The sequence below is a fragment of the Nesoenas mayeri genome (genome assembly GCF_963082525.1).
Source record: "Nesoenas mayeri genome assembly, chromosome: 5".
Lineage (NCBI taxonomy): Eukaryota > Metazoa > Chordata > Aves > Columbiformes > Columbidae > Nesoenas > Nesoenas mayeri.
The window spans coordinates 29,222,624-29,247,577 of record NC_137548.1 but is presented as its reverse complement, the minus strand read 5'-3'; the positions used below and the strand labels follow the sequence as shown (position 1 = coordinate 29,247,577).

Genomic DNA, 24,954 nt, shown 5'->3' with positions numbered 1-24,954 from the left:
TAATTTAATTTTTTTTTTTTTTTTTCTTTTTAATGGCATTTCCCCCATATCCTTTCCCAGGCTGGACTACGCTGTGGGACTACTAAGTGCCTTGTGATTATCTATTAGGGATTTTCAAGCATATGTGAAGAGACTGAGCCAACCTAGAAACTTTTGCCCATACAAATAAGCCTTCCCTGGAGAACCATTCTCCTAATTTCCAGTACTCCTTAGGGATCATGAACCAGGAATAACAGCTTATGTTTTCCTCCTAGGACTGAGAAGTCATCTGGTTTGAAATGAATAGAAGGGAACTTTCACACATAGCCAAGATTTCTGTTTTGGAATTCGCTACCACTCAGAAGTGAAATGGAGTTAAAAAAATAAGCATGAAAACTAAACAAAGATAGGAGGAATTTTAACTTCTAAATGAGGAAGTCCCTACGCTGCTCATTGGTAGAAGCTGGGAATGTGGGTAGAAATGTTGTGTGTGGAAAGGCTATGTATGTATACCCATGCAGAATCGCAGAATCACAGAATGTTTGGGATTGGAAGGGACCTCGAAAGATCATCTAGTCCGATCACCCTGTCGGAGTAGGAACACTGAGATGAGGCTACACAGGAAGGCGTCCAGGCGGGTTTTGAATGTCTCCAGAGAAGAAGACTCCACAACCTCCCTGGGCAGCCTGTTCCAGTGTTCTGTCACCCTCATTCTCAAATTTAAGTGGAACCTCTTATGTTCCAGTTTGAACCCATTACTCCTTGTCTTACCATTTGCTGTCACCGAGAAGAGCCTGGCTCCATCCTCGTGACACTCACCCTTTATATATTTATAAACACTAATGAGGTCACCCCTCAGTCTCCTCTTCTCCAAATTAAAGAGACTCAGCTCCCTCAGCCTTTCATATCTTACAGCTCAGCTAGCAGAAAATGTTTAGATACTGGGCTCAAGGGAAATTTGATCTGAACCAATACAGCGAATGTTATGCTTTTCTGTAGTCCTTGAACCGATCATTTCACAAAATGTTTGGCTCACTCCTGAAGTCAGCTGTCTTCTGTGTAATGATGAAGAGCAGCTTTGGCTGCCAATGTTAGCTGAGGACCTCTGTGGAAGAAGTGACCTGCCAAGGTTTCTTTCATATTCAGTGAGACAATCTCGTCTTGTTAATATTCCCTACTCTCTCAGTTCATAGACTGCACAGTCAATCACAGTGTGTCCTGGTTTTGGCTAGGACAGAGACAATTCTCCTTTCAGTAAATATTCCTTTCACTTCAGTTTCTTTCAAGTAAATGCACTTTCTGAAGTTGATTACATTTTTTCAGTCAGTGTTTGCTTCCAGAATTGATAACACTTCATGTTTACAGTTGTTACTGAGGTAACAGTAGGAATGGTATGCAGAAAGGCCCATGTTTATACTTATCCCTATAGAAACGGAGGTCACTGATAAATCTCTTATGTTCTACAAGTGAAAGAGCATAAAAGTGTTGCACCTGTGGGGAGGAGCAGACAGAACAGGTGACCCAAAATTGACCAAAAAAGTAATCCATCCCACATATGTCATAGTCAGTTTAAAGCTGAGCAATAAGAGGGATCACACTCTCTTTTTTCATTGCTGACATCCTCGAAGGACTCTGCCTGATCTCCTGAGTCAAATCCCAACCCATGCATTCCAGACTCCAGTTCTTTTCTGCTGCTGAGTCCAGTCTGGGTCTTCCTGGCTCCTGCCCTGTAGAGTTGGTGATGCTCGCCATTGCAAAGTGCAATTCTTTGATCATCACCGGGGCAGCTCAATAGCAGTTTTGTATATTTTTTTCATTGTTGCTATTATTATACTATTTTTCATTGTTATTATTTTAGTAGAGCTATTTTTTATTTTCCAACCCATAAGTCTCTCCCTTCTCTGCTTTCTCTTCTAGGAAGAGAGTATTTGTCATTGGTTTGATTATCAGCTCAGCCTTAAACGGTGACACAGCTAACAGCCCTGCCTGGGCTATATTTACACTGTGGCTGTAAATACTAATAAATGTGCAGAAGCTAGCCTCAACATAATAAACACAGATAATACAGGTAGACTAGCTACTAAATCCTACAAGCCTACACCACAGGCTGTAGGGGCTGGGTTAGGAAGCCAGCTCATTGACTGGGCAGGCAGTGACTGTGCTTGGGGCTATTTCAACAGTGCTGTACTGAACAAGATGCCAGCAGGAAAGGGCACAAAAAGTTTCATGGCTTGAAGGAAACAGAAGGACCAGTGAGGCAAGCTGCTTGCCATGATGGAGATGCCAAATTAAGAAAATACTTTTTAAAATAAAAATATTTGGAGAGTTAAGATTTTGAAGGACCAATTCTTCAGAAATTGCTCAGAGACAGATGAGAAGAAAAATGAGTTCCATGCAGCCTGACGTCTGTAAAGCTGAACCTAACCTGCGAGTTTTATTTCACAATTGATAAAGCCAGGAAATAGGGAAAGGTTCAGTATCAGGCTATGTTAAAATACAGTGAATATTGATGTTCTCAAACAGTTGGTTAAGTCACAGAAGAAATATCTTACAAATTAACTTTGGACATCTGAAGGAGTAAAAAAAAAAATGCAGAATTTTACTGTTATAAATACAAGATAGTATTAGAAACAGCCTACAGAGCTTTACAGGAAGCATTACCATGTAAAAAGGGACAAATTTTTTGAACTAAGGTATTCTTATTGGTAGCCATGCAAATAACTGAATGTAATATTCTTATGAAATAAGAAGAATAATAAATACCTGGTAATAGTGGTGTTAAATAATGCTCTTCAGAAGCACATATATAAGGTGCTGCTTGGAAAATGACCAAGCAAGATTGTTTAATGCATGTGATTGTAAATTTCACTAATGTTAATAAACACATTTTTAAGATATGAAGGAATAGAGCTCATTACTCAGGAGAAATGAAGGCCTTAGGGGCCTTGGAAAGGGTTTTGATTTACATATGGTTTTACAGTTTGTAATCTTTTCCTGAGATGAGAGGGAAAATGCAGCTGTAATACTGATCATTGCTTAGTCATTATTTTCTGTATTAAATGCAGCTCCAAAATAGAAATTTGACAGATTTATAGAAACTTCCTCTTTTAATTCTGAACTGTTGACAATGTACAATTTGTGGCATAAGTTCTACATCTGGGTAGAATATGGTAAATAAAATCTATTTTCAACATCCAAGATTATGGTTGATAATTAACTTTCTAATCAATCTTTTCTATAAATGACATTTTTATCTGGAGGATTTTTTTACTTTGACTAACGCAGGTGGAATGGACAGAGTAAAGTGTTCAAACTTTATAAAATGCTTACATAATGTTCTGTAAACATATGTTAATAGAAGATAGCAAACAATAGCCTTCTATATTGAGACTATTGTTGTCCACACCAAAATCCAAGCAGTTTATTGTAAGATGAAGAGATTGTGAGGTTATTGCACCTTCTTCCGGCATGATGTCTAAGGTCTGTAAACTATGGGTTCAGGCAGTGTAGTGAGACAAGCTGTTCTAGACAATAATTCACACCTATTGTAGCTACTCAAGAGTTTCCTTTAAAAACTCTACTATGAACACCAAACCTGGGAAAAAGCAACCAGTATACTGATTTAAACACCTAAAGCTAGAATCCTAAAACATGAGTTTCTGCCCTTGATGATGTTTTTTAAACAGTTTCTTTAAACACTTAGGCTAATGTTGGCTTTTTTATTTTAAATTCTATTTTTTCATTTTCTTTTGTCGAGCTGACGTGTTCTGCCAATTTCTCTTGTACTAGATAGTTTCATGGAGTCCCTGAAGATACACACAAGTGCAAATAAAAACAGAAACTGTTTCAGTTCAGGTTTCGAATAATGCGCTGGGATCTGGAAACAGATGAGACCTGCCTACATGTTAGAACATTAAATCATCTAGTAAAATAAGCTTATGAACTGTTGACTATACATAATTTTTCTGTGATTGTTGTGTATCAGGCTGGTTTAGGATCTTAATGTGGATGGATTTTTACAATGTCCTTCAAATAACTCACCAAAATGTTTATAAACATTGATTTGACTTCGATCTTAAAATCTTTTTGCCACTTGAGATGGTCTCCTCTGGCTATGTCTGTGTTTCTGAGGTTGAAGGACTTCAGTTGAGAAGATACTGACAAGGGGACATGGCAGGCCAGATGTTTAGGATTCACAGCTGTAGTTTCTTTTCCTTGAGCTGTTCTCCATTTGTACTCCAAATATTGAGCAGATAACTCCTCAGTAGATAATGCTACCAGGAAAAAAAAAAATAAAATGCAGTTAGCAACTTCTGTCTCCTAAATACAGGAAGAAATGTCAGTCATTGCTAGATGATGCTTAGAAAAGTAACATTCTGGTGATCAACGGAAAGAACATAGAGCAGCATGGATTTCTGAGAACAAAAGATTAACAAGGTGGCTGATATACTCAGCAGTCCCCAGCATCCCCTCCCTCCTGTTTGAGGTAGTTAGTATGGGAAATACTATGAGCCTGCTGTATGGAATTTCTGAGTACGCCCTACAGAGTAAATAGCACTGAAAGCAGAATTTAAGGAGAATACCAGTAGAAAAGTGAAGGTGCTATTTTTACGTAAGTTAGAGCGCCAGACTGAAACTAAGGATTTTTCGGTTTACTGCCCTTTTTAATTCCCAAATACTTTAGAATGGTTTGCTCATCTAGAGAGTACTGCAAAAACAGTCGGGTCAATCATTAATGCTTTTCTAGGTGTGAGACAGTGAAACACAGAAGCTTGTTACTTCATGTGTGCTGCATGTGAAAACTAATATTTTTAAAATGTACCATTTCTTTGTCTGTTTCAGGACCGTCTCGACTCTTTAACTGAAGTTGATGATTCTGGACAGCTAACCATCAAATGTTCCCAAAATTACTTGTCATTGGATTGTGGTATTACTGCATTTGAACTATCTGACTACAGTCCCAGTGAGGATTTGCTTGGTGCTCTGGATGATATGACTTCCAGCCAAGGGAAATTAAAATCATTTGAATCCTGGAACTACAGTGAGATGGATAAGGACTTTCCAGGACTTATCAAAAGTGTGGGTTTACTTGCAGTAGCAACAGATTCCATTGCTTCCCAGTGTAATGAAGCATTAAATGAGAAAGAAACCCACATACCTATTTCAGCAGAAGATGGAGAAGAAAGCAAAGACAGGAAAGCATCACATGAGCTCTCACAAGTATCTCCTTCCACAAACACCTCTCTCTCTAAAGGTTCCTGCTCTGAAGATGGTGTTTTACCTTCTGACAGCAAACCAGTTTCCACAGTAGAGAAATCAGAATGCAATCTTCCACAGCACACTGGTGAAAAAAACAAATATTCTCACTGTGAAAACTCAACTCCTAAGAGACCCATAAGAGACTGCTTTAACTATAATGAAGACTCCCCTACACAGCCTACCTTGCCAAAAAGAGGTCTATTTCTGAAAGATGATGTGTTTAAAGATTATATGGAAACCAATGATTTGAAAAGGCAAATCTCTCAGATAGTTAAAAATGAAATGAGTAGAAGTACACCTTCTTTGTTAGATCCACCAGACAGGTCCAAACTTTGCCTAGCTTTACAGTCACCCTATACTAACAGTCCATCTGCAGTTAGTCAGTCATATGATTGCTTAAATAAAATAGGTGATAGAAATCATGAGTATACAATAAATAATCACTTTAAGGACAGTCCCATAAGTCTAGGGAAGTCTACGTTCTACACCTGTAAAGAAAAATCAAAGCAGAAGAAGTCTCATGATACTCCAGAGAAAACGAAAGCTGGCAGAACACCTGGAGGTGTGTGTAAAACAGCTCCACCAATACAAGCCAAAAAAAGAGGACGTTCTTCTCTACAGAATGGAATTACTTCTCATAACTCTCAGTTTCGGGAGGAGACAGAAACAGATTCTTCTGTATCATCAGATTCTTGTAACCAGAAAGATCCAAATGGGCAATCACAAGGTAAAACTGAGCCTTTTAGTTCACCAACACGTAGCCAAAGGAGCGCTTCCTCAGTCGGTTCTGAGTTTACCAACTCATCACCTCTTCTACTGCGAAGAAAGAACAATAGAAGCCTCTCCTCAACACCAAACTACACTCAGAAAAACAGTAAAGATGGTGAGATCTGGTATGGATCTGATGAATATTTAGCACTTCCTTCACATCTCAAACAGACTGAAGTATTAGCTTTAAAACTAGAAAATTTGACAAAGTTGCTGCCCCAAAAACCCAGAAGAGAAACCATTCAAAACATTGATGATTGGGAGCTGTCAGAAATGAATTCAGATTCAGAAATGTATCCAACATACCAAACAAAAAAGTACACAAAAAGGGGTAGAATTTCACCAAGCTCTTCAAGTGATATAGTATCCTCCTTGGGTGACAGTATTGAATCTGGGCCTCTCAGTGATATTCTCTCTGATGAAGATCTTTGTGTGCCTGTATCTTGCATTAAAAAATATGCTGAAGAAAAGTCAGAAAGGACTGCTGTCACTCAGCCCCTTGAGAATGAGACTTCTGCCTCAAATAAATCAGCTTTAATTCACCAACTAATGCAAGATATACAACATCAAGAGAATTATGAAACCATATGGGAAAAAATTGAGGTAAGGCAATAATCTTATGTTCTTCTGCTGTGTTCTTGATAAGCCTACATATGGGGATGGAGCTATGAGGTTGGAATGGGGTTGCTTTCTTGTCTTCTTTTAACAGTGAAAATAGTCTCAGAGGCTGTTGGAAGTAGAGAACAGCAAATATCATTGTAATTATAATAGACTGCAGTGAACTTTAACCTTGCACAAATTGTCTACATCATGTTACTTACACCAATGCTTTTAAACTTGGCAAAACATTATTTTATTAATAGAGCTTCTCTTTGCTAATATCAGTTACATGATAAGTTATTTTTGGATGAGGTGAAAGATAAACATTGGAAAATCAGGGGTCTATATTGTATTTGAATGAAGTTATACTTAATATCACCTGTCTATTTTCTTTATATTTTTATTCCAAGAACAGAGGAATCATTTTCTTGATTCTTGTAATGTCAGGTATAATAACCTCATTTTTTTTTCAATCAGTTCTCTTTCAGTGATTAATTTCTCTCCAGTGTTGGTAGAACTAAGCATAATATTTTTTTCTTTTCTTTTGTCTTCTTTTTTTTTTTTTTTAAATTTAAATAATCTTTCATAGATAATGGCAATTTAAGAGTGCAATATACTATTACATTAAACTTCAGATGAGATAGGGTTTCATTCTTGGCTTCTGGCATCACTTTTTCAGAAGTAACTCTTCTTTATAAAGTTGAGTAGTTAACACTATGAGAGATTTCTTTCTAGAAAAAAGATAACCTTTGGAAAGGGAGAAGAATTTGAAAGAATAATCAAATAAGGACCTAGCCATCATAATTATTACCTTAAATTCATAGTAATATTTATTTTTTCAGTTTTCTGATGTGTTTGTCTTCCTGGCCATTGTAGAGGAGATCTCTCCTATTCAGAACATTTCATGTCAATCTTCAACATAGTTTAGTAAAATGGCTGTCAGAAAATAAAGCTCCATCTCTACTAGATTTCAAAACATTTAAAATTAATGAAATTTGCATTAAAGGGTGCTCTTGCCATCTAAACGCTAAATCTGGTATCTGCATTATCTTCCATGTCATCAAGATCTGTAACAGCTAAGAAAAAAGGACTTTGTTTTATAGCTTCAGTAAATGCTTCTTACAATGCATGATTCCTATAACTTTTAGCGACAATGGAAGTATCATGACTGGTAGAAAAGTAGTTGAGCTAGAGATGTTTGAGTATAAAGTCAGGGTAGAAAACACAGAAAGAGAAATTTATTCTTAAACAGAGGAGGGAGCAGCAGCTGTCAGCCTTAAGAGAGTCAGCTCTGAAGGGCAGCACTTAATGATCTGAGTTGTTGCCTCCATCCTGATGGCTGGGGTTCATCTTCTGGACTCTGAGAAAAGAACCATTCCCATAAGTGCAAGCTGTTTCTGTGCTTAAGTTTGCGTAGCATTGAAAATTAGTCCAGATGAAGCTGACAGACAGAGTACTTCATTCTACACAAGCAACAGATCCCATCAAAGCTGCTTGTGAATATGTAAGATGCTGTCTCTTAAATGCTGCTACACGAGCCTGTTTAAGGAATAGAATTGTTGAGTCTAGGGACCAGCTTCCCCCCTAGGCACTGAGTGGCACCCTTTTGGCAAGAAGCAGGTGGTAGCGAAACTTTTTGCATCACCCTTTCAAATTATCGTGTTTACTCTTCTCAGACTTTTTGAAAAGGTAATTCTCTTTTTGGGGGTCATTTGTTTTGGTGTGATTCCCTGCAGCTGCAGTTCAGTCCTGCCGGGATGGAGGAGTAAGAACCAGCTGTAAGAACTGGCTGCAGTTGTGAACACCCACTTCCTCTCCATACCCAGCCTCTCCTCACCTCCTCTGGAGAGCGCATTGAGCTCCTGACAGCAATTCATTGAGCTCCTGACAGCAATTAAAGGTAGTTAGCTGTTCTCTGACCAGAATAAACCCTTCTAGCTAGTGATTACAGTTGCCACTCTTGTGCTTGAGGAACTTTGCTACTGCTGATGCTGCTTTTTCTACAATTTCTCAGTGTTCCTGGTTGTGATGAAAGTTTGGGAAACATTGATCATGGAGTTTGAAAATAATCTTATGAGGTATGTTGTGGGAAGAGGCTCAGAGTAGAAGAAGGGTTTTAAAGAGAAAGAAGACCAGTTGCAAAGGGAGATAGGTCAGTGAGCCATCTGCTTGAAAGCAGCACACTACTGCTGTTTCATGCAGAAAGATGTATGCTAGCTACACTAAATGGCTTGAAAATGAACTTCCTGAATGGTGAATAAAAATAATCAAGAGAAAAGTTTTGAAATGTTTTGCCAAGAAATTGTAATATTACAATATTTTAAAGAAATAGAAGGGTTTGCCAAGTTTTTCCATTATTGCTCTTAATTACATCTTCTTTTTGTAAGACTAGTTAAAGAACCAATTTTTCGATACAAGAACTCTTACCAAGGTAAATCCTGCCTCAGTAACACTATGGTGTCCTGCTGAGGTACTTTAATTTGACATAAGTAATATAAAAATAGAAAATCCCACCCTTACATGATGTTATGAAATATTATAAACAAAATCTAACTAGAAATATCATACCTACATCACAATTCTTTAAACAGAGTATCAAAAGTGTGCCTTTTAAAAAAATTATTGTCATTTGCCATTTACATTGATTCTGTTATTTAATAAGAAATCTCCAGCTCAAAAACTAGTTTCCTAGTTGCATGAATACCTGTCTTAGCAATAAGTCAATACTGCTTTGGTTAGCGGTAGTTTTGTGCTAAAGAAGTCAGATCTGAAATGACAATTTAGCTAAGGACAGAAGCAGCATGTTCATGCCCATTAGTAATCCACTTACAGTGCTAAAAGTGTCTAGTCTAATATATTTTATTTATTGGGACTGTAAAACAAAACTAAAATAACGTTTCATTTTGGGATAGTAACATCTTATAAATGACTGGCAGCCTCAAAATCATTGAAAGTCATATTTTGGCTGTGTAATAGGACAAACAAGGAAGTTCCAGTATTTTATCATCATGGGAATAATTTTGAATTTTTGTAAGTCTGGTAATATCTTGATAGTAAACATTTTGTTTAACATATGCTAAAGCATTTATTGGAAGCCTTATGAATTTCTCAGTTATATGGAGGATAGTCACGTGCAGAAGCTGATAAAATGTCGTTTTTCATACCTGCAAATTATGCAGATGTCCTTGCATGGGTATTACCATGCTGTTAATCTATGTGTCTGCCTACAAACAGAATTCTGCTTGACTGGTCCATTTGCTGTTATTAATACATAGGATCACTTCCTTGCTTTGCAATAAATATTGCATACTCTTGCCAACTTTTGCCTTGCACTGCAGCTAATGCTTTGGCACTTGCTTCTTATGAACCTTCATTCTGGGGTACACAACAATTTCTGTGGCAGTTCCTTGTATGTTTCAGGAGTCACTTTTTGGAATTAAATGTGAGAAGGAGCAATACCAAATTCTGAATGTTCCTCTTCTTGTTAAGTATAGCTCAGCTTTTAGTAGCTACCTGAAATGGATTTTTAAAATGCAGATTAAGCTTTGTAATTTCTTTTATACTAACCAGAGAAGATAAAGATATAACAACATCATTCTCAGAGGTAAAGTCAATGGAGTTATTTTCTGTAAGAAGATGGCCAATTGCCACTTCCCGTTTGTAACACTAGAACTCCATAGTATCAGTTCCAGATGCTTTAAGGTTTACTTTCTATGAGAAAGCAAAGTTTTCCTTAAAATGACACTTATAATTGAATTCCCCCCGCCCCCATTTTTATGTGCAAACTGAAAGAAATTATCCTAGACTGATCTGATGACGATGCATTTTCAATTGTCTTATCTGAATAAAATAATAATGACAATAAAAACCTTACTCAGGCAGTTTTATCTCCTTAGCTAAAAAGCGATACTAGATGGACTACACTGATATCCCTGTGCTTTAATCTGTGGTCATTGATAACCCCATCTAACTGATTTTTGAGGGGCATTATTACAAAGAGTATAAATGTAACCATTTGCAAGACGCTCCATTTTAATGAAAGTCTGCTTGTTTTGCAGGCCTCAGGCTTAACTGTATGGAGCAAACTGTCAGTTTTTCTTTTTATACGGACTTATAGCTTGTTTTATCACAGTCTCCATTTCTGTTAAGAGGCAGCTGTATTTCCTCTGCAAGAAGCAATTCGATATCCATTAGTCCCATCTTTTTAGCTTATCAGATTGTGTCAATTTGCCCTCAACTCAGTTGACTCTGTACTTTGTCTGGGGAGCCCAGTCAGGCTTGGCACTGGTTTCCCACTTTCTTGATGTACTGAGGGAATAAAATAATACTACTCTGCATGTTTTTCTGCTGTGGTTTAGAGCATTTCCCAGGGATCCTACAGCAAAGAGTTGGATGAAAGATATTGCTGCCTTCCAGGACCCAGTCAGGGACCCTCTCTCCCTCATACAACCATTTATCCTGTCTAAAGCCAAGATGCCTCAGTGGACCAGAGGTTAAAGACCCTTTATCCAGACTCTGGGAGTAACAGGAGTAATTGTCCTGTCTAGGAGGAACTAAGGATCAGTGCAGTCTACAAAGGAGCGTGCAACATCAGAGCTAAACCTGTTAGTGTGACAAATAGCTTGTGTGTTTGGGTGGGAATGATTTGCATTTTTAGAGGGTGGTCACAAAAGGTGACTAAATGGTTAATGGACTTGGTAGAGCAAGTTCATATTGGAGATAGGGCTAGGAGTTCATTTGGGCAGTGGAGGGCCAGTTGGTTAGAAAATATTTGGAGAACTGACATAACGGGGAAAGAATTTGTGTTGTTTAGATTGAAAGGAGACAGAGTGGCTCATGGGCAGAAAATGGACTGAAAACACACCGGTACAGTTAAGGCAGAAGGTGCTTTGCTTTAGGGGACGCAAAGTTTATTTCTGTTCGGAGGTGGGGGGAAAAACATGCGTAGAGGACAAATGAAGTTTGCGGTGTGGGGCTAAGGTAGTGAAAAACGAATAGGAATTGATAATGCTGATGGGGCTTGGTAACCAAGAAGAAACGGAACCAAAATCAGTAATGACAGAACACGTGGAAAACGCAAAGATAATCATCAAGGAACAGGACTGTCTTAGTTCGGATTACCAGATAAAGGATTTTTAAAGTGTCGTAATGCTCCCCTCAGCCCTCTTGCTTTCAATAACACAGTGTTTCTAATACTGACCCTCTAAAAATAAATGGATTGTGTATTTTTCCTAATAGATAGTATGCTTGCCAAAATTGGTTCACCTTTGACTCTCACTTATACTGCATCACACAATTTAGGTTGAAATATTGCTCTTGGTTGATGACCAGTTTTTAAAAAGCAATAAGAGCAAGAGATACCAGATCCAAAAATTCTTTGGCAACTCTGCAGTTTTCTCAGCAGTATTGCAGCATAATTGTAAATGTCACTTCACATTTTGTACTGAAAGTCAAGTTTGGGCTTTGTTGTTTTGAGTTTGATGATACACCCCTGCATTGAAAGCCCATCCCTCAGTTTTCAAGCTGGTTCAACTATTATTAAGCAATAATGTAGTATAGATATGGAACTCTCACTTTTACTCAGAAATATAGTTCTTTACTAGACGATATTGTTGAAACACAGTGAACTCTCTGTTTCTGCAGAACACTTAGTTCCTAACAGTTTGCTTGAATTTTAAACAGCTCCTTCAAGGACGTTCACTTTTCTTTGGCATTTGCTTTACCACAAATAGTCTGAGCAAGTTTGTCACCAGCAATCTTTGCAAAAACAACAACTTCCATGTAAACTGTACAAATTCTGAATTTGTAACTGACTGCAGGAATTATGCTTCCTTAATTAAATGCATCTATTGTGAAGCATATATGTGCTCAGGAATGTTTGCATTTCCAGTATAAAGACCTCAGAATGATTTGGCAGTAAACAGTATTAGACCAGGGTATTTTACATTCAGTATTTGGCTAGTAATTCCCAATAACTGGGTGGGGAGGGGAATGGAGGTGGGGGAGGAAGGGAAAGGAAGAGAGAGAAAAAAAAATCTACTCACAATTTTAGTAGCATTGATTTGAGGGTATATCTTTACTAGTGTTTAGAACTGATTGTAAGAGCTATGTCTACTTTGTCTACATCCCATGTTTGACTCACATCTGATATGAGACCTCTGTCTGCAAAAAGCTTCCCAGTTCTTTCTTGTTGTGCATATAGTTGGACACTACATCTCAGCGTAGGGGTGGCTATGAACAGCTTAGAGGAATGCAGGAACAGCTGCTTTTGCCTCTGTGAATCCATGAGCCCTCCTTTTCTCTTCTAATGCAGTCCCTTGGATCAGCTTTAAGTGTCAATTTGCTTCACAACCCAGAGTCATTTCTTAATCATCTGCTAATAGACAAAAGGATGCAGCAGAGCTGAAGATGGAGAGAGGGAACAGTTAAGACTGCAAGAAATGGACAGTGGACAGGCTGGAAGGCAAGTTGTGGATGCCAGGCAACCTACCTGGAAAGACAATAGAGCCTCCAGAGTTAAAAGGGACACAATGATAACCCGGAGAAGTAATCAGTATTGACTTTAAGATGATCTTATGATTGACTGTTCACTGCTTTCGGTTCTCTCAAGGTAGAGGAAGGCACTAAGCAACTATTAAAACAGGTTTAGAAGCTTTCAATTACAGCACTAATTTTCAAAACACAAACCAAAGAAGTCAAATTGCAATATGGGAATTTACTTCAAGGTGCATATGGTGGCTTAAGAGGGATATTCTTGTGTTCAGGGCTGAATCCCCTATAACTGCTATCTTACAGGGAGCATTTACTGGGGGGAGGGTTGCTTGTTTGTGAAGAGTTTGAGATAACTTCTGAGCTACCTTGTAAACTAGATACTCTGTTGATTTTAGGGCTCCTTGAAGTGCCACCATTATTAAACAGAAAACTATTGAATTTAAAATTGTGGGGTTTTTTTCATATTCCCTTGAATATGTTAAATATGGGGGCATGAGAGAGAATGTTCCTTGCTTTATATTTCCAGAGTGACATGCCTGCTGTTCTGTTACATAACATACTTAGGCTCTTGGATACTTATGTTTTATGTATCTTCTGCAAGGAAGTACAGGATATTCCAGAAAGATACAGTATATCAAAATCACCATGCTCTATTCTAAATATTTAATCATTTAAATAATACATTGCTGCAAATTTCTACCAAAATCAAATGCCAGTCTATTTCCTGTTGTTAATGCACCATTGCCTTAAAATGTGTACATGCTGGAGATGAGTCAGAGGAACAGAAATGTTCGAGGGTCTAGAGAGGATTAACCTGAAAAGAAAGATCAAGTCCACTTATGTAAGATTATTGCGTAACTTCTCAAAATATGTTCATCTTTTTCTTCTTGTATATCTTTATATGTTTTGACAGTGACTGGTTTTCATTCCTTCATCCTTTCCAGTATGTTATGATCAGGAATGAAACATTAAATCATGCTGACTCTTAAATCATAGTTGTTATCATTAGGCGTCAGATTGAATATAATGTCTGGTAAATATGGACAGGAAACTGTCTCTCAGAGGCTTGTTTCAGACTGTATGTTTACACAGACGTTTATTAGAAAAGTTATCTTGAGAGCAACCAGAAAGGCAAAAAATTGTTTTCTCCTCCTTGCTTTAGGTTTTGGAGTACTGATGATAATCCTCGCAAGCAGCTGAGAGGTCTTTAGCAAATCAAACTGGAATCTTATCTGAATATTCCATTATTGTTAGTAAAGATTTATTTTAAAAGCTGTTTTTCATGTGAGTCAAGTAAGGTTACCAGAACACGGACTAGATTTGCCTCTGGTTTCCCTTGGACAATGTTTGGAAACTCTCGAGGCTGACAGAGGGAGAACAAACAAGCAAACAGATTTTCAGTAACAGACAGTGTAGATGTTCAAGTCACAGTAACTTAATATTACTAATTGGTTTTTCTCTACTGATGCAGCATCTGACTACATCTGAATGTTTTCTCATTGTACTATACAAGACTAAAGACACACAAGGCAATTTAAAATGTAAATACTGCTGCACTATTAGCAGCGACCGAACCATAGCAGCTAGCATAGAATTGCCTCAGGAAAGCCCAAACTAGAGTCAAGCTCATCTAGGCACTGCAGTGCATATCTCCTATAGCTCTATTGAGGTGCAGAAAACCAGCAAAAAAATAGTAAATTCCTTAGAAACAACAAAGCTTCTGGGGCTAAAAATAAAAAATAACAAGACAAAAGAAAAAAGACTAGAAACTGGATTTATTTCATTCTGTAAACATATCCAAATTTTGGGATGCAAAAAGTCAGAAGTAGGGTCTAAAGAGGGTGTAAATGAATGCCCACTAGAAACCATAAAAAAAAAAAAACCAACCTAAAAGGGAAGCTAAATTAATTAGAAGGCAGAAGAAAAGCAATTAATGGAAGAACTAATAGTGACAATATTTCTTTGGAGACTTCAGGTGTACAAGAATCAAGTGCAGAACAGGAGGTTAAATTAGGAAACTAGAGGAATAATAATGGAATGAAAGCAGTAGCGAATCTCAGTCTCTCCTTGCTCCTGCCATATGTAGTGAATAGTGACAATCAACATTTTCCCTTTTCTTCAACTCAGAAATCTTGACTGCAAAACAAGTTCATGGGTCAGAGAATGATAATATCTCTTGTGAGGTGACAGACGACTTTCAACTAATTAGGCTTGACTAATAGGAAATGCTAACATTAATGTTCTGATTTTGACAGGGAATCGTGGTTATTATATCTGAAGTCATATCAATGATATAGTGGAGGTCAATGTATTTGGCAGTTACCCACAAGCAAACAGCATCTTTTCTATTTTATTAAAAAGTGGTTTTTTGCTTGAGTTTGGAAAACTTTTAGACATGGTGATATATCGCCATCTTGAGGTCAAAACTTGTTACTGTGCCTGTTCTACGGAAGTTCTGTTCAATTTGCTTCTCGAACGAGACTCACAACTTGACACACGTTGTTGTTAGAAATTCAGAGGTTAAATAAATCATAAACTAGAATCTTTCATCCCTATGAAGATCCTTTTTGTTTTAGCGTAGTATAGTCTCCAACAATTTTTGCAATGTTTTTTTATTCCAGCAAATTGAACGTTGACACACTGTTCTGATTTTTGAAAGTAGTGGCATGTGTATGCGTCTGCAAAAAATTTAGAGACGTTGTCTCCCTGAAAATATAACTGCCATTTTAATTATTATTTAGAGAACTATAGTTATAGGATTTAAATAAGTAGCATTTGATCCTGCTTTGTGACCATCCCACGAAGAATATAGAGGCTTTTTTCCTTTATCTATTGCTTACTGGTTAACTTACTGAAAATGTCATGTAAAAATAATGATTTTTGTGTTTGTTTAAAAGGCACTGAAAATTCTGTGGGATTAATTCTGTGCCATTGGATAAATGTATATGATTTGGCTAATTTAATTGTTTAAATGTGATTTGTTCTTTGCTTGGGAAAATATAAAAGTTTTGGAAGTACATAAATCTTCGTTTAATTGACATTACGCCATAGGGCCACCCTACAGGAGGAAAGATGGTGCATGTATATCAAATGAATCTTTCAAGGCATTAAATGCTGGGGAATAAGGTTCATTTCCAGCATCTACGAAATCAAAGAGTAAAGAAATGTTGGGACCAGTCAAGGGAGGTGCCAGCACGGCTCCAATTGACCGTCCTCCAGTGCTGCCCAGTGCACACACAAGAAAGCAGCTGACCAGCGGCAGAAATAGCAGCTGCATCAGGGCGTACTAACCCCAGTCCACTGTCTGAAGCCCAAATACTCAGGGTACGCAAACCAAGGAATGATGACCATCCATAATTGTCTATTTTTCCAGAGCAGAATAAAGCTGTATACTGATATATTACAAAGGCTATTATATGGAAAAGTTGCAAATGAGAATTAATTTGTCCTTTGGATGCAGTTCAGCTGATAATCAATACATACAGTAGCTGTAAAACAATCTGAAAATAAGATATGTTGCCAACAAAACATTTAAAATAATTATATGAAGAGGCAATGCAGTACTTCCAAGTACCTTTACATCAATAGTTATATTTGCAACATTTTTAGAAAAAGCACATCAGACAACCAGCTTCACTGAAAATAGAGATACTGATTATAGATTCACATTAGCCACAGAGTTTGGATCAAGGTTGCTGCATAACAGACACTTCATACTGAAAGAAAGGGGATGGTTCTGATCAGGAGAATTGATGTTAGGTTGATTTATAGAATAAATAATAAATTTGCACTTATGAGCACCAGATCCTGTACTAGCTTCTACATTTTCTGTTCGTGTTTGGAGGTGCTCAGAATGGACAGATAAATAAGTTTAGCACTGTGAAACAGATGTGAATATACTGCAGCATTGTGTCACTATCGTTCAGACAGGACGTAGCAACCCATTTTTGTGCCTGGCATTTTTACCAAAGAGAGGCCTCTCTCCTGCACTATGCTCAGGGTCTCTCCAGAATCCAGACTCTCCTTCCAGCTGCTGCTGAAGAGCTGAAATCCCCCTTTCTGGGAGTTGCCAGCATCATCTTTCTTGGCTCAGGCAGGTTTATTTGTTGTTCCTGTGCTTCCCTTAATAGATTACTGGCTACAAATTTCTGGAGACATTGTGTCCCTAACTTGCTCCCCGGTTTACCAGCTGAGTGAAACAAGCAACCTAAAAACATTCACATCTCTTAGCTGATCTCTAGATATGACAAGTCTGTGACTTAGGCAGTGTTACAAAAGGATATAATATTAAAAGGCCTCAGTTTAGAATATTTGATGCTGTCATACATAAGAGAAACTTAAAACTTGTCCTGTACTAGAAGACATTTTGAGTACCTATCTTTATTACCTAGCTACTGCTTAGACATACTGGATTTTATGTAGAGAAGAAATGCCTCAGAAAAGAAGTTATTTTAAGGGTAGTGAAAGCTTCTGTGGGATATGACCAATAACAGGCATCACTCTTTGTGAACAAATATATTTTCAGGAACAACATGTTCAACCCTAGTAGTGTGATGAACTTTGAAGACCAGATTTGCATGATCATTCAGAAATGTGCACATTACTCAGCACTCACAGTATCACGGCTGCTGATTTTTCCGCTTTTGCCTGCCTGTTTTAATCCCAACGACCCAAAGAACATCCAAAGAACATCACACTTTTTTTTTTTTTTTTTAGTTGCATAATAGGAACTGTCTCGTACTTTGCTTCTATTTCCTCCTCTTTTGTTTTTGTCCCTGTTTATGGCCCATTTCCTTATTGTCTGTTCTTCCTGTTTCTCCCTCATTTTCAGGGCTCTTCGTATTCTTTAACTCCTGTGTTCTCCTTCCTGCTGCGTATACTGTTCACTCCATAGTTTCAATATTTCCTCAGTCAACCTCAAAATTTCCCACAGACTAGGAATGCTGCATGAGATCAGTGCTAGAAACATCTGAATACAGATTCACACTGCAGAGGTTTTCTGAGAAAATTCAGTACTGATTGGAACAGCAGAAAATATTTACTTAACTAATATACCTGTGCCTGCAGTGGTTATAAAACTTATTTCTGTAAAAGTGGTGGGTTTTTTGTCAATATTACTTCTGCCAGTTTGAGAGGATGCTTTAGCTGCTTGGCACAGTGGTGGTTTCCAGGTGGTGTGAGGCGTCTCCACGAGAGGGCCGGTGCAGGCTGCACTCCAGCAGGCACCTTCACTCCAAGCCCAGGCTGCAGCTCAGGCTGTGCCGCTGCCATCCAGCACTGTGACCTCACGTGGAACTTGAACAATTTGAAATATTGCCTTGAAAATAGCTAAGATTCAAATTAGTATGATTGATAATTTAGGAGGCAGATAAGAAAAATTACTTTCTGTCATCTAGAATGTGAAGGCATACATAAGATTTTTCTTTATAAAGAAGGATATGTTCGTTTACTTATTCACTTGAATCCCAGGAGCACTTTGAATCTCACACCATTTTTGAGATACAGCACTGGCATCCCATATTTTTTCAATATGAATTCTGTCCTCACCTGGATGAATGCAGGAGGCCTAAAAACTTACCTGGCTTTGTGCCTGTTAACATTACATCTCAGGTAGAAAGCGTGGACATGTCAGTGTGAGAAGAGATCAGTAGCCATTTTGTATGCCCGGCATTATTGCCATCAGAGCAGATGGCATCTCTGGAGGTTTACAGACAATCCATATTGCTGCTAAGTTCATACCAGATGATTCTTTAAATGATGGACGAATCCAACATTCTTCCCTTTTCCCCTCCCTTCTCTCCACTAGTCCTCTCTACTCTCGAACACTTTCAAAGGCACAATGATGCTGGTTTTCCTGTGCTGCTATATGACATTCATATGTGCAGCTGTCTTGTCCTCAGGGCTACGTGGGTCTCTTCTCCCCAGCACTGTCCTTCCAGCCCATGGGTTTTGCTTCGCTGCTTTCAAGTGTTCACCAATCCTTCAAAAGCCTTGAGGAAATGTTACTAATGGTGTTGGAAGCTTGTGTGCTATCTAAGAACATACCTCTCAAGAACAGGGTTTAGGAAGCATTTGCCTTACTTTTCCTGTATCTATGCTCCTCCACAGTCAATTTGCTGATACTGATGTTGCGGTTGAGACGGACAAACGACACAGACCAAATTATTCCAGGATGAAACTGGTAGATGCCATTTATTGCTACAAGTGCATTTTTATACAGTTCTGCCAATTCATGTGTCTCTTCACTATTGGTTACAAGTTACAGCAGTAACATCTCATTGGCTATTTTTGCTATCATCCATGTTACTCTTCTACTCCCTTCTCTCTCATGGGTACATCCCTTCTCTCTCATGGATACAACTTAATATCTCCAGATACCCCTTTCCTCCCATCCTTCTCAAGGGTAAACCTTAATATGTTCAAGGCTGATCTCTATTCCCATACTCTCTGTCAAGGATTCCACAGACCAGCTGTAGTTTCCCACATGCTAAGAATGTCTCTTTCTAGATTTCATAAGTTTCAAATAGCAGTGGTAGTTCTTGTAAACAGAAAGTGGACTTTACCTTGAGCAAAAGGTAAAACAAGGCATAGAGTAAAGAATGAATTATGTTTTTGGCATCATGGAAAAGTTTAAGCAATCTACAGAGATACATTTAGGAATTATTCTTAATATTCAGATTAGTATAACCTTCTCTTTGTCTATAATAGAAGCAGAAATAAAGTCAACAGTCCCCTGGGGACAGTGAACTTTTATTGCAGAATCAGGTTCACTGTCTTCAAATATACTTATTTTTAATGTATGGAAAAGTAAGACTTGGCACGTTTCCCTGTACCATACTTTTTAAGCCTATCTTAACTTTATGGTTGTGCATCTTCTAACTAGAAAGCTTTAGGGAACTAATAACTTCTTAAAAATATTGTCTGCTGTTCCTGCTCTGGGGAGAATAAAATATGGAAAAAGTTTGGAAATGCTAGCAAAAGTTATTGATTTAGTGGTGGACCAAAAGGTCTACAAGTATTAAGATCAAGACTATTCTATTATTGGCTTTTAGGGAGAAAGCTAGAACAGAGTTCATTTGTAGTGTTTTCCTTGGCTTGTAAAATGGGTGCTTTGTTGTCCTCACTATTTCAAGACTAGAAGTACTCTCAGCTCTACAGTGAAATCTCTCTGAAATGTTGAGATATGTCTGTCTGGCTCTGCTTGTTATAATTCTATATTTTTATTGATTAATCCTTCTGATTTTCCAGAATCAGAATACATCCTGGGGACTCTAAAACCAGGAAAAGTCATAAGCCAGTGAACATCCTGAGCTCCCACTTTCCATTCTGTAACCATATAAATCATGACCAATTAGATAGATGTCCATTAGGGAAAATAAATTAAATGGTCATTTATAATTCTGTGTGTGGTAGTTGGGCACAAAGCCCAGAGCTGGCATTTGTTAAAGATTTGTGTAATTTCACAGTCTTAAAAAATGCTCAACTAAACAGTATGTAGTAGAAGATGAGAATGTGTCTTTATACAGATATCCACTAAGAAAACTATTTAATCTTTGTCTTTTCCCTGTTTGGAGAAATGTTTAAGTCACACACACTCATACGCTGGGATTATTGGGTAAATGTGACACTTCTTTAACAGAAAGCTGCTAAGTTCTGTTTTCTGAATTGTTTGTGAATGGATGTATTCTGAACTGCATATTAAGTATTGCCACGCTACTAATGTGTTTGGTCAGTTTTGTGTTTCTGCGAGGTCATTGTCTGCCACAGAATCTTGACAATATCACACAAAGAATGTTTTCCATTGTGGCATCTTGGTTCCTTGGGGATCTCTAACATCTGCACTGCTAATGGTTTTATTGTTGCCTCTGGGTCGAGCTCCAATTAAATTGACTGTGGCAGTTTGTTGCAGCCTCATCCTCTTGAGTACCTGGATTTCTTTGACTTACCTTTGCCTATGAAGCAAGTGCACTTTTATCCTTTTGAAAATAAAGTCCATGGGCAGAAATATGTGCCTCCTGAGACTAATATGCAAGTCTTTTTGTGGTTAGACAAAGGGTTTTCTTAATGCATTCTGTGATAGAAGTGCCCTTAGAGCCAGCCCATCCTTGTACACAGACCCCTCTGTGAGCTCAGTCTTTTTGTAAATTGGGAACAAACTTTACAACACTGTCTCCTTGCAACAAAATTGGACATTCATTTTTAAGCACACAGCCTCATAACCAATTCTTTTAAGAAGAGAACTCCCTTTGTGTAATAAAAGGGAAGGTGGAGAGAAAAAAAGGTCTGGGGTAGTGATTTAACAAGCACCATTGTCTGGTGCTTCCACACTGAGGTTTGTGGAATACAGTAGACCATCCACTGTCACTTTTAACTACCATGGCAGATGATTTTAGGATGTTTGCATTTAAGACTTTGGTGTGTCTCTTTTATTCTGATTTTATTCTTAGATCAAGACATTAGGAGGGCTTTGTACTTTTACAAATGCAATGACCAAAAGTGTCTTAAGTACAAGCCAGCATGCATGTTAAATGGAAATGTTAGACTCATAAACTGAGTGCTAATATTGCACAGCTTAAAATTGCAAGCCAAAAGATATTGAAATAACGTTGCTACCTGTGCCATGTAGAAAAAGTAAATCTGAGATTTTTTTACCACAAAAGGCTAAACCAAAATTTATCTAGGATGAGGGCCATAGAACTCTTCATAATGGCATTAACTGGATACAGTTGTATCTTTGGTGTTTTATGGTGTAATTTTGGCAATGTTAATGCTAGCTTCCTTAGGTGCACATATCCAGATTCCTCATCTAAAGGAAGCTCACACCAAGAATATACTAAAAACATGTAAGTTACTGCTGCTTTTAGTTTACAAAAAAAACCCCAAAACAAACAAACAAAGCTACATTTTTAATATAGTAACATTTCCATGTTATCACAGTTCTTTAAAAAAAAATAATAAATGTGCTATCTTTCAGACTAAAACTCGAAATTACAGAACTAGGTTTTAGTCTGTTTCCTTTCTTAAATGTGATCTAATAAAAGCTGGATTTGTAAAGTGATAGCTGCAGCTGAGATGGAAGCTTCCTCCTTTCCCATTCCATTCAATTAATGAAAGCTGAACTTCAAAGCCTAAATGAGATCATTTGAAGTGCTAAAATTATTGAACACCAGAGCTGTTTACTTTCCTATCTGACCAAAAAAGAGAGAGAGCTTGTAATGTAAAAGTAAAATTAAACCACTGAAATAAAATTAGGAAACTTTAAAAGTTCTAGTGCAGGGAGTGGTGTTGTCTTAGTGGAGAGGCATTTGTGCATAATTTTAAGTGACTCCCTCGATAGTTTCACTTTGTTTTCATGACTGTGGCAGTAAAAGCTTTTCCGAGAGGTCTTAGTTGTGTGCTGTTCAGAAAACCTCAGTCCAGTGAGAATATGTCTGAGCAAGACCCTTGACACGTTAAGAAAATATGCGGGGATGTCAAAGGGGACTTAAATCTTTTTACAGTATCCTAAGCACTTACGTAGTTATCACTAGTTTTGTAGTTGTTATCATAAGTTTTTAAGTTGATCAACTGCTTATTTTTAGAAACATCTCATAAATTTCTCCTGGGCTCTACTTTTGACCTGAGCATTGGCTGTGCCACCAGCTCCGGGGGAGCATGTAGCTAGGATCGGTGGTTACCAAAAGTCCTTTGATTGACTCATTTGACAGCGGTAGGCATTGGTCCTGTTGTCTGCTCCACACACTAGGAAGTGGGGAGTTAATGGAAACCTGTTTCTAAAGGATGTCAGTCTTTGGCCAGGGATGGAGTGAGCTTCTGAAGCTCAGTGGGAAAGCGCAGGAGAGGACTGAGGAAGCTGGAGACATAGGGAGTGAGGAACTCCCGGGCTGCGCCCAGAGGCAGGAGCAGGTGCAGATAGTGAGCACTGGGGTGTGCTGAACAGTCCTCGTGAGTAGGGAGGAATATGCAAACAGGATTCAGCAAGACAAGAAAGAGGAATAAAGCCAGGCACAAACTGCTTGGGATGCCAAAGACTGCTTATTTCTGTGTTCATTTTAAGTATTTAATTTTCTGACATACACTTGGGTGAGTCAGAAGACACACAGTCCCATTAAATATAATGAATTGCATGTGAGACTTGTTCATCTGACCACCTCAGTAGGCCTCGCCGCCGTGCTCCAGGGTTTCCCATTCTGGCAGCGCAGCTCTGCAGCTGCCCCCCCACATGCCGGGCACAGCCGGGCGGCCTGACCCAGGATCCTCTGACCAGCTGTGCTGGGCGTGGGGAGCCCTGCAGCCCTGTGCAGCAGCTGGGGGATCTGTGCCTTTTGCATTCCTTTATATTTAACAGAAGGAGGGCGGGAGGCACACTGCCAGGTGCCCCCTTCCTCGGCCCAATATCCACGTGTGCCTCTGGCCTCAGAGCAGATGCACCCCTGCCCTTTTTGGGTGATGCAGCAAGTGAGTTCTCATGTCTTCTGACTTAAAAAAAAAAAAAAAAAAAAAAAGAATGTTCTGGTCATTAATGGGGAAGTCTCAGGATATTTAGTTAAATCCCATCAAATTTATTTTTAATTATGCAATTAATTAATTAATTCCTTAATTCTATAGAACAATTGAATTAAGTGTATTTTAATTCTATAAGACACAAAGCAGGAACACTGAGTTACAGCTTTTTTTTTTTTGTCCCTCTGTGCTCACATTTGTCTGTCTTTCTTATTCTTATCCATCCAGAGCAAAAAGAATTAGACTGCAAAAAATAACCTTGTATATGCCAAATTTCAAATGACGCCATTTTTGCTCTAGCTTTGCTCAGGGATGTGTAATTAGAACTTTCTTCCTCTCCCTAGGAAAATCTGTAAAATTGTCATAAAACAAAACGGAGAGTTGAATGTTTTAAAGATGAATGTTTCAACACTTTTCTCATGTGGTATGGGAAGGGCTTTATCATTATTTACAAACTTCACTGTAGAAGTTGCTACAAATCATCCAATAATACTCCAGAAACATTTGTTTCTGTACTAATCCACACAGAATAAGAATAGTTTTACACTGTGTCATGCAGGGGCTTGAGTTTTGTTAATAGCATCAAGCTTGCTAGCACAGTACAAAACTACTAGATTTGCAAAACTGAACCAGCTGGTCAAAAGGCGGAAACTGGATTATACTGGTGCTCCTTTATTTCTATTCTCTTTTCCTCTTTTCTCCCTGAGGAATACTTGTACAGTAATTTTTAGCTTCAATGTGGCTGACTAGGCGTTTTCAGCTTCCAAGAAGTTTTGATGGAGAATACAATAGTTTAATTTCCCGTTACCAAAGCATGAATTGGATAGATTTTACAGTATTATCATTGTAAGTGCAATACTGTCTAGATCAGACTCTTAACTAGTAAAAATCAACATAGCTCCAGAGAAGTTTATACCTGTTGGAAATTTTTTCCACCTTGAGAATAACGAAGGAAAAAAAAAATCTAGAAAATAATAATTTAAAATAGAAAGAGCAGAAAGGTAAGAAGTGTCTAGGAAGGGATATAAAGTGGTTTCATGTGCCTCTTTACAAAATGAAGGAAAAAAAAAATCCTGTATTTGGCAAAATTTGTTATTCTATTAATTTATTTTTTTCACTGTGTACTCCTGGATTTGGATTTAGGATGGCACATTAACCCTCACCCTTTGTTTTGATATAATTTATATTGTAATCTGTATTTTTAAAGCATAGTTTCATGCTCTGGCAGTCTCACAATAGATATTCTGTATGATAAGACAACATTTTTTCCCTGTTATTTTTTAGAATTTGTTTAAAGCTTTTATTTAAAATGTATAATCTGGGATATGTCCTAAATGATGAGAAAAGCAACTA

The 24,954-nt window shown here is 37.9% G+C and overlaps 1 protein-coding gene across 2 annotated transcripts in view; it reads left to right on the top strand.

Annotated features, from left to right (window-relative positions):
• AKAP6 (A-kinase anchoring protein 6) overlaps positions 1–24,954 on the top strand; it is a gene marked incomplete at its 5' end in the record, with an annotated part of 220,913 nt that overhangs the window by 38,417 nt on the left and 157,542 nt on the right. For both annotated transcript variants that reach the window (XM_080346163.1, XM_080346162.1), the window contains one exon: positions 4,822–6,609. In XM_080346163.1, the coding sequence (XP_080202289.1) occupies positions 4,822–6,609 (1,788 nt within the window). The remainder of the gene's footprint in view (positions 1–4,821; positions 6,610–24,954) is intronic.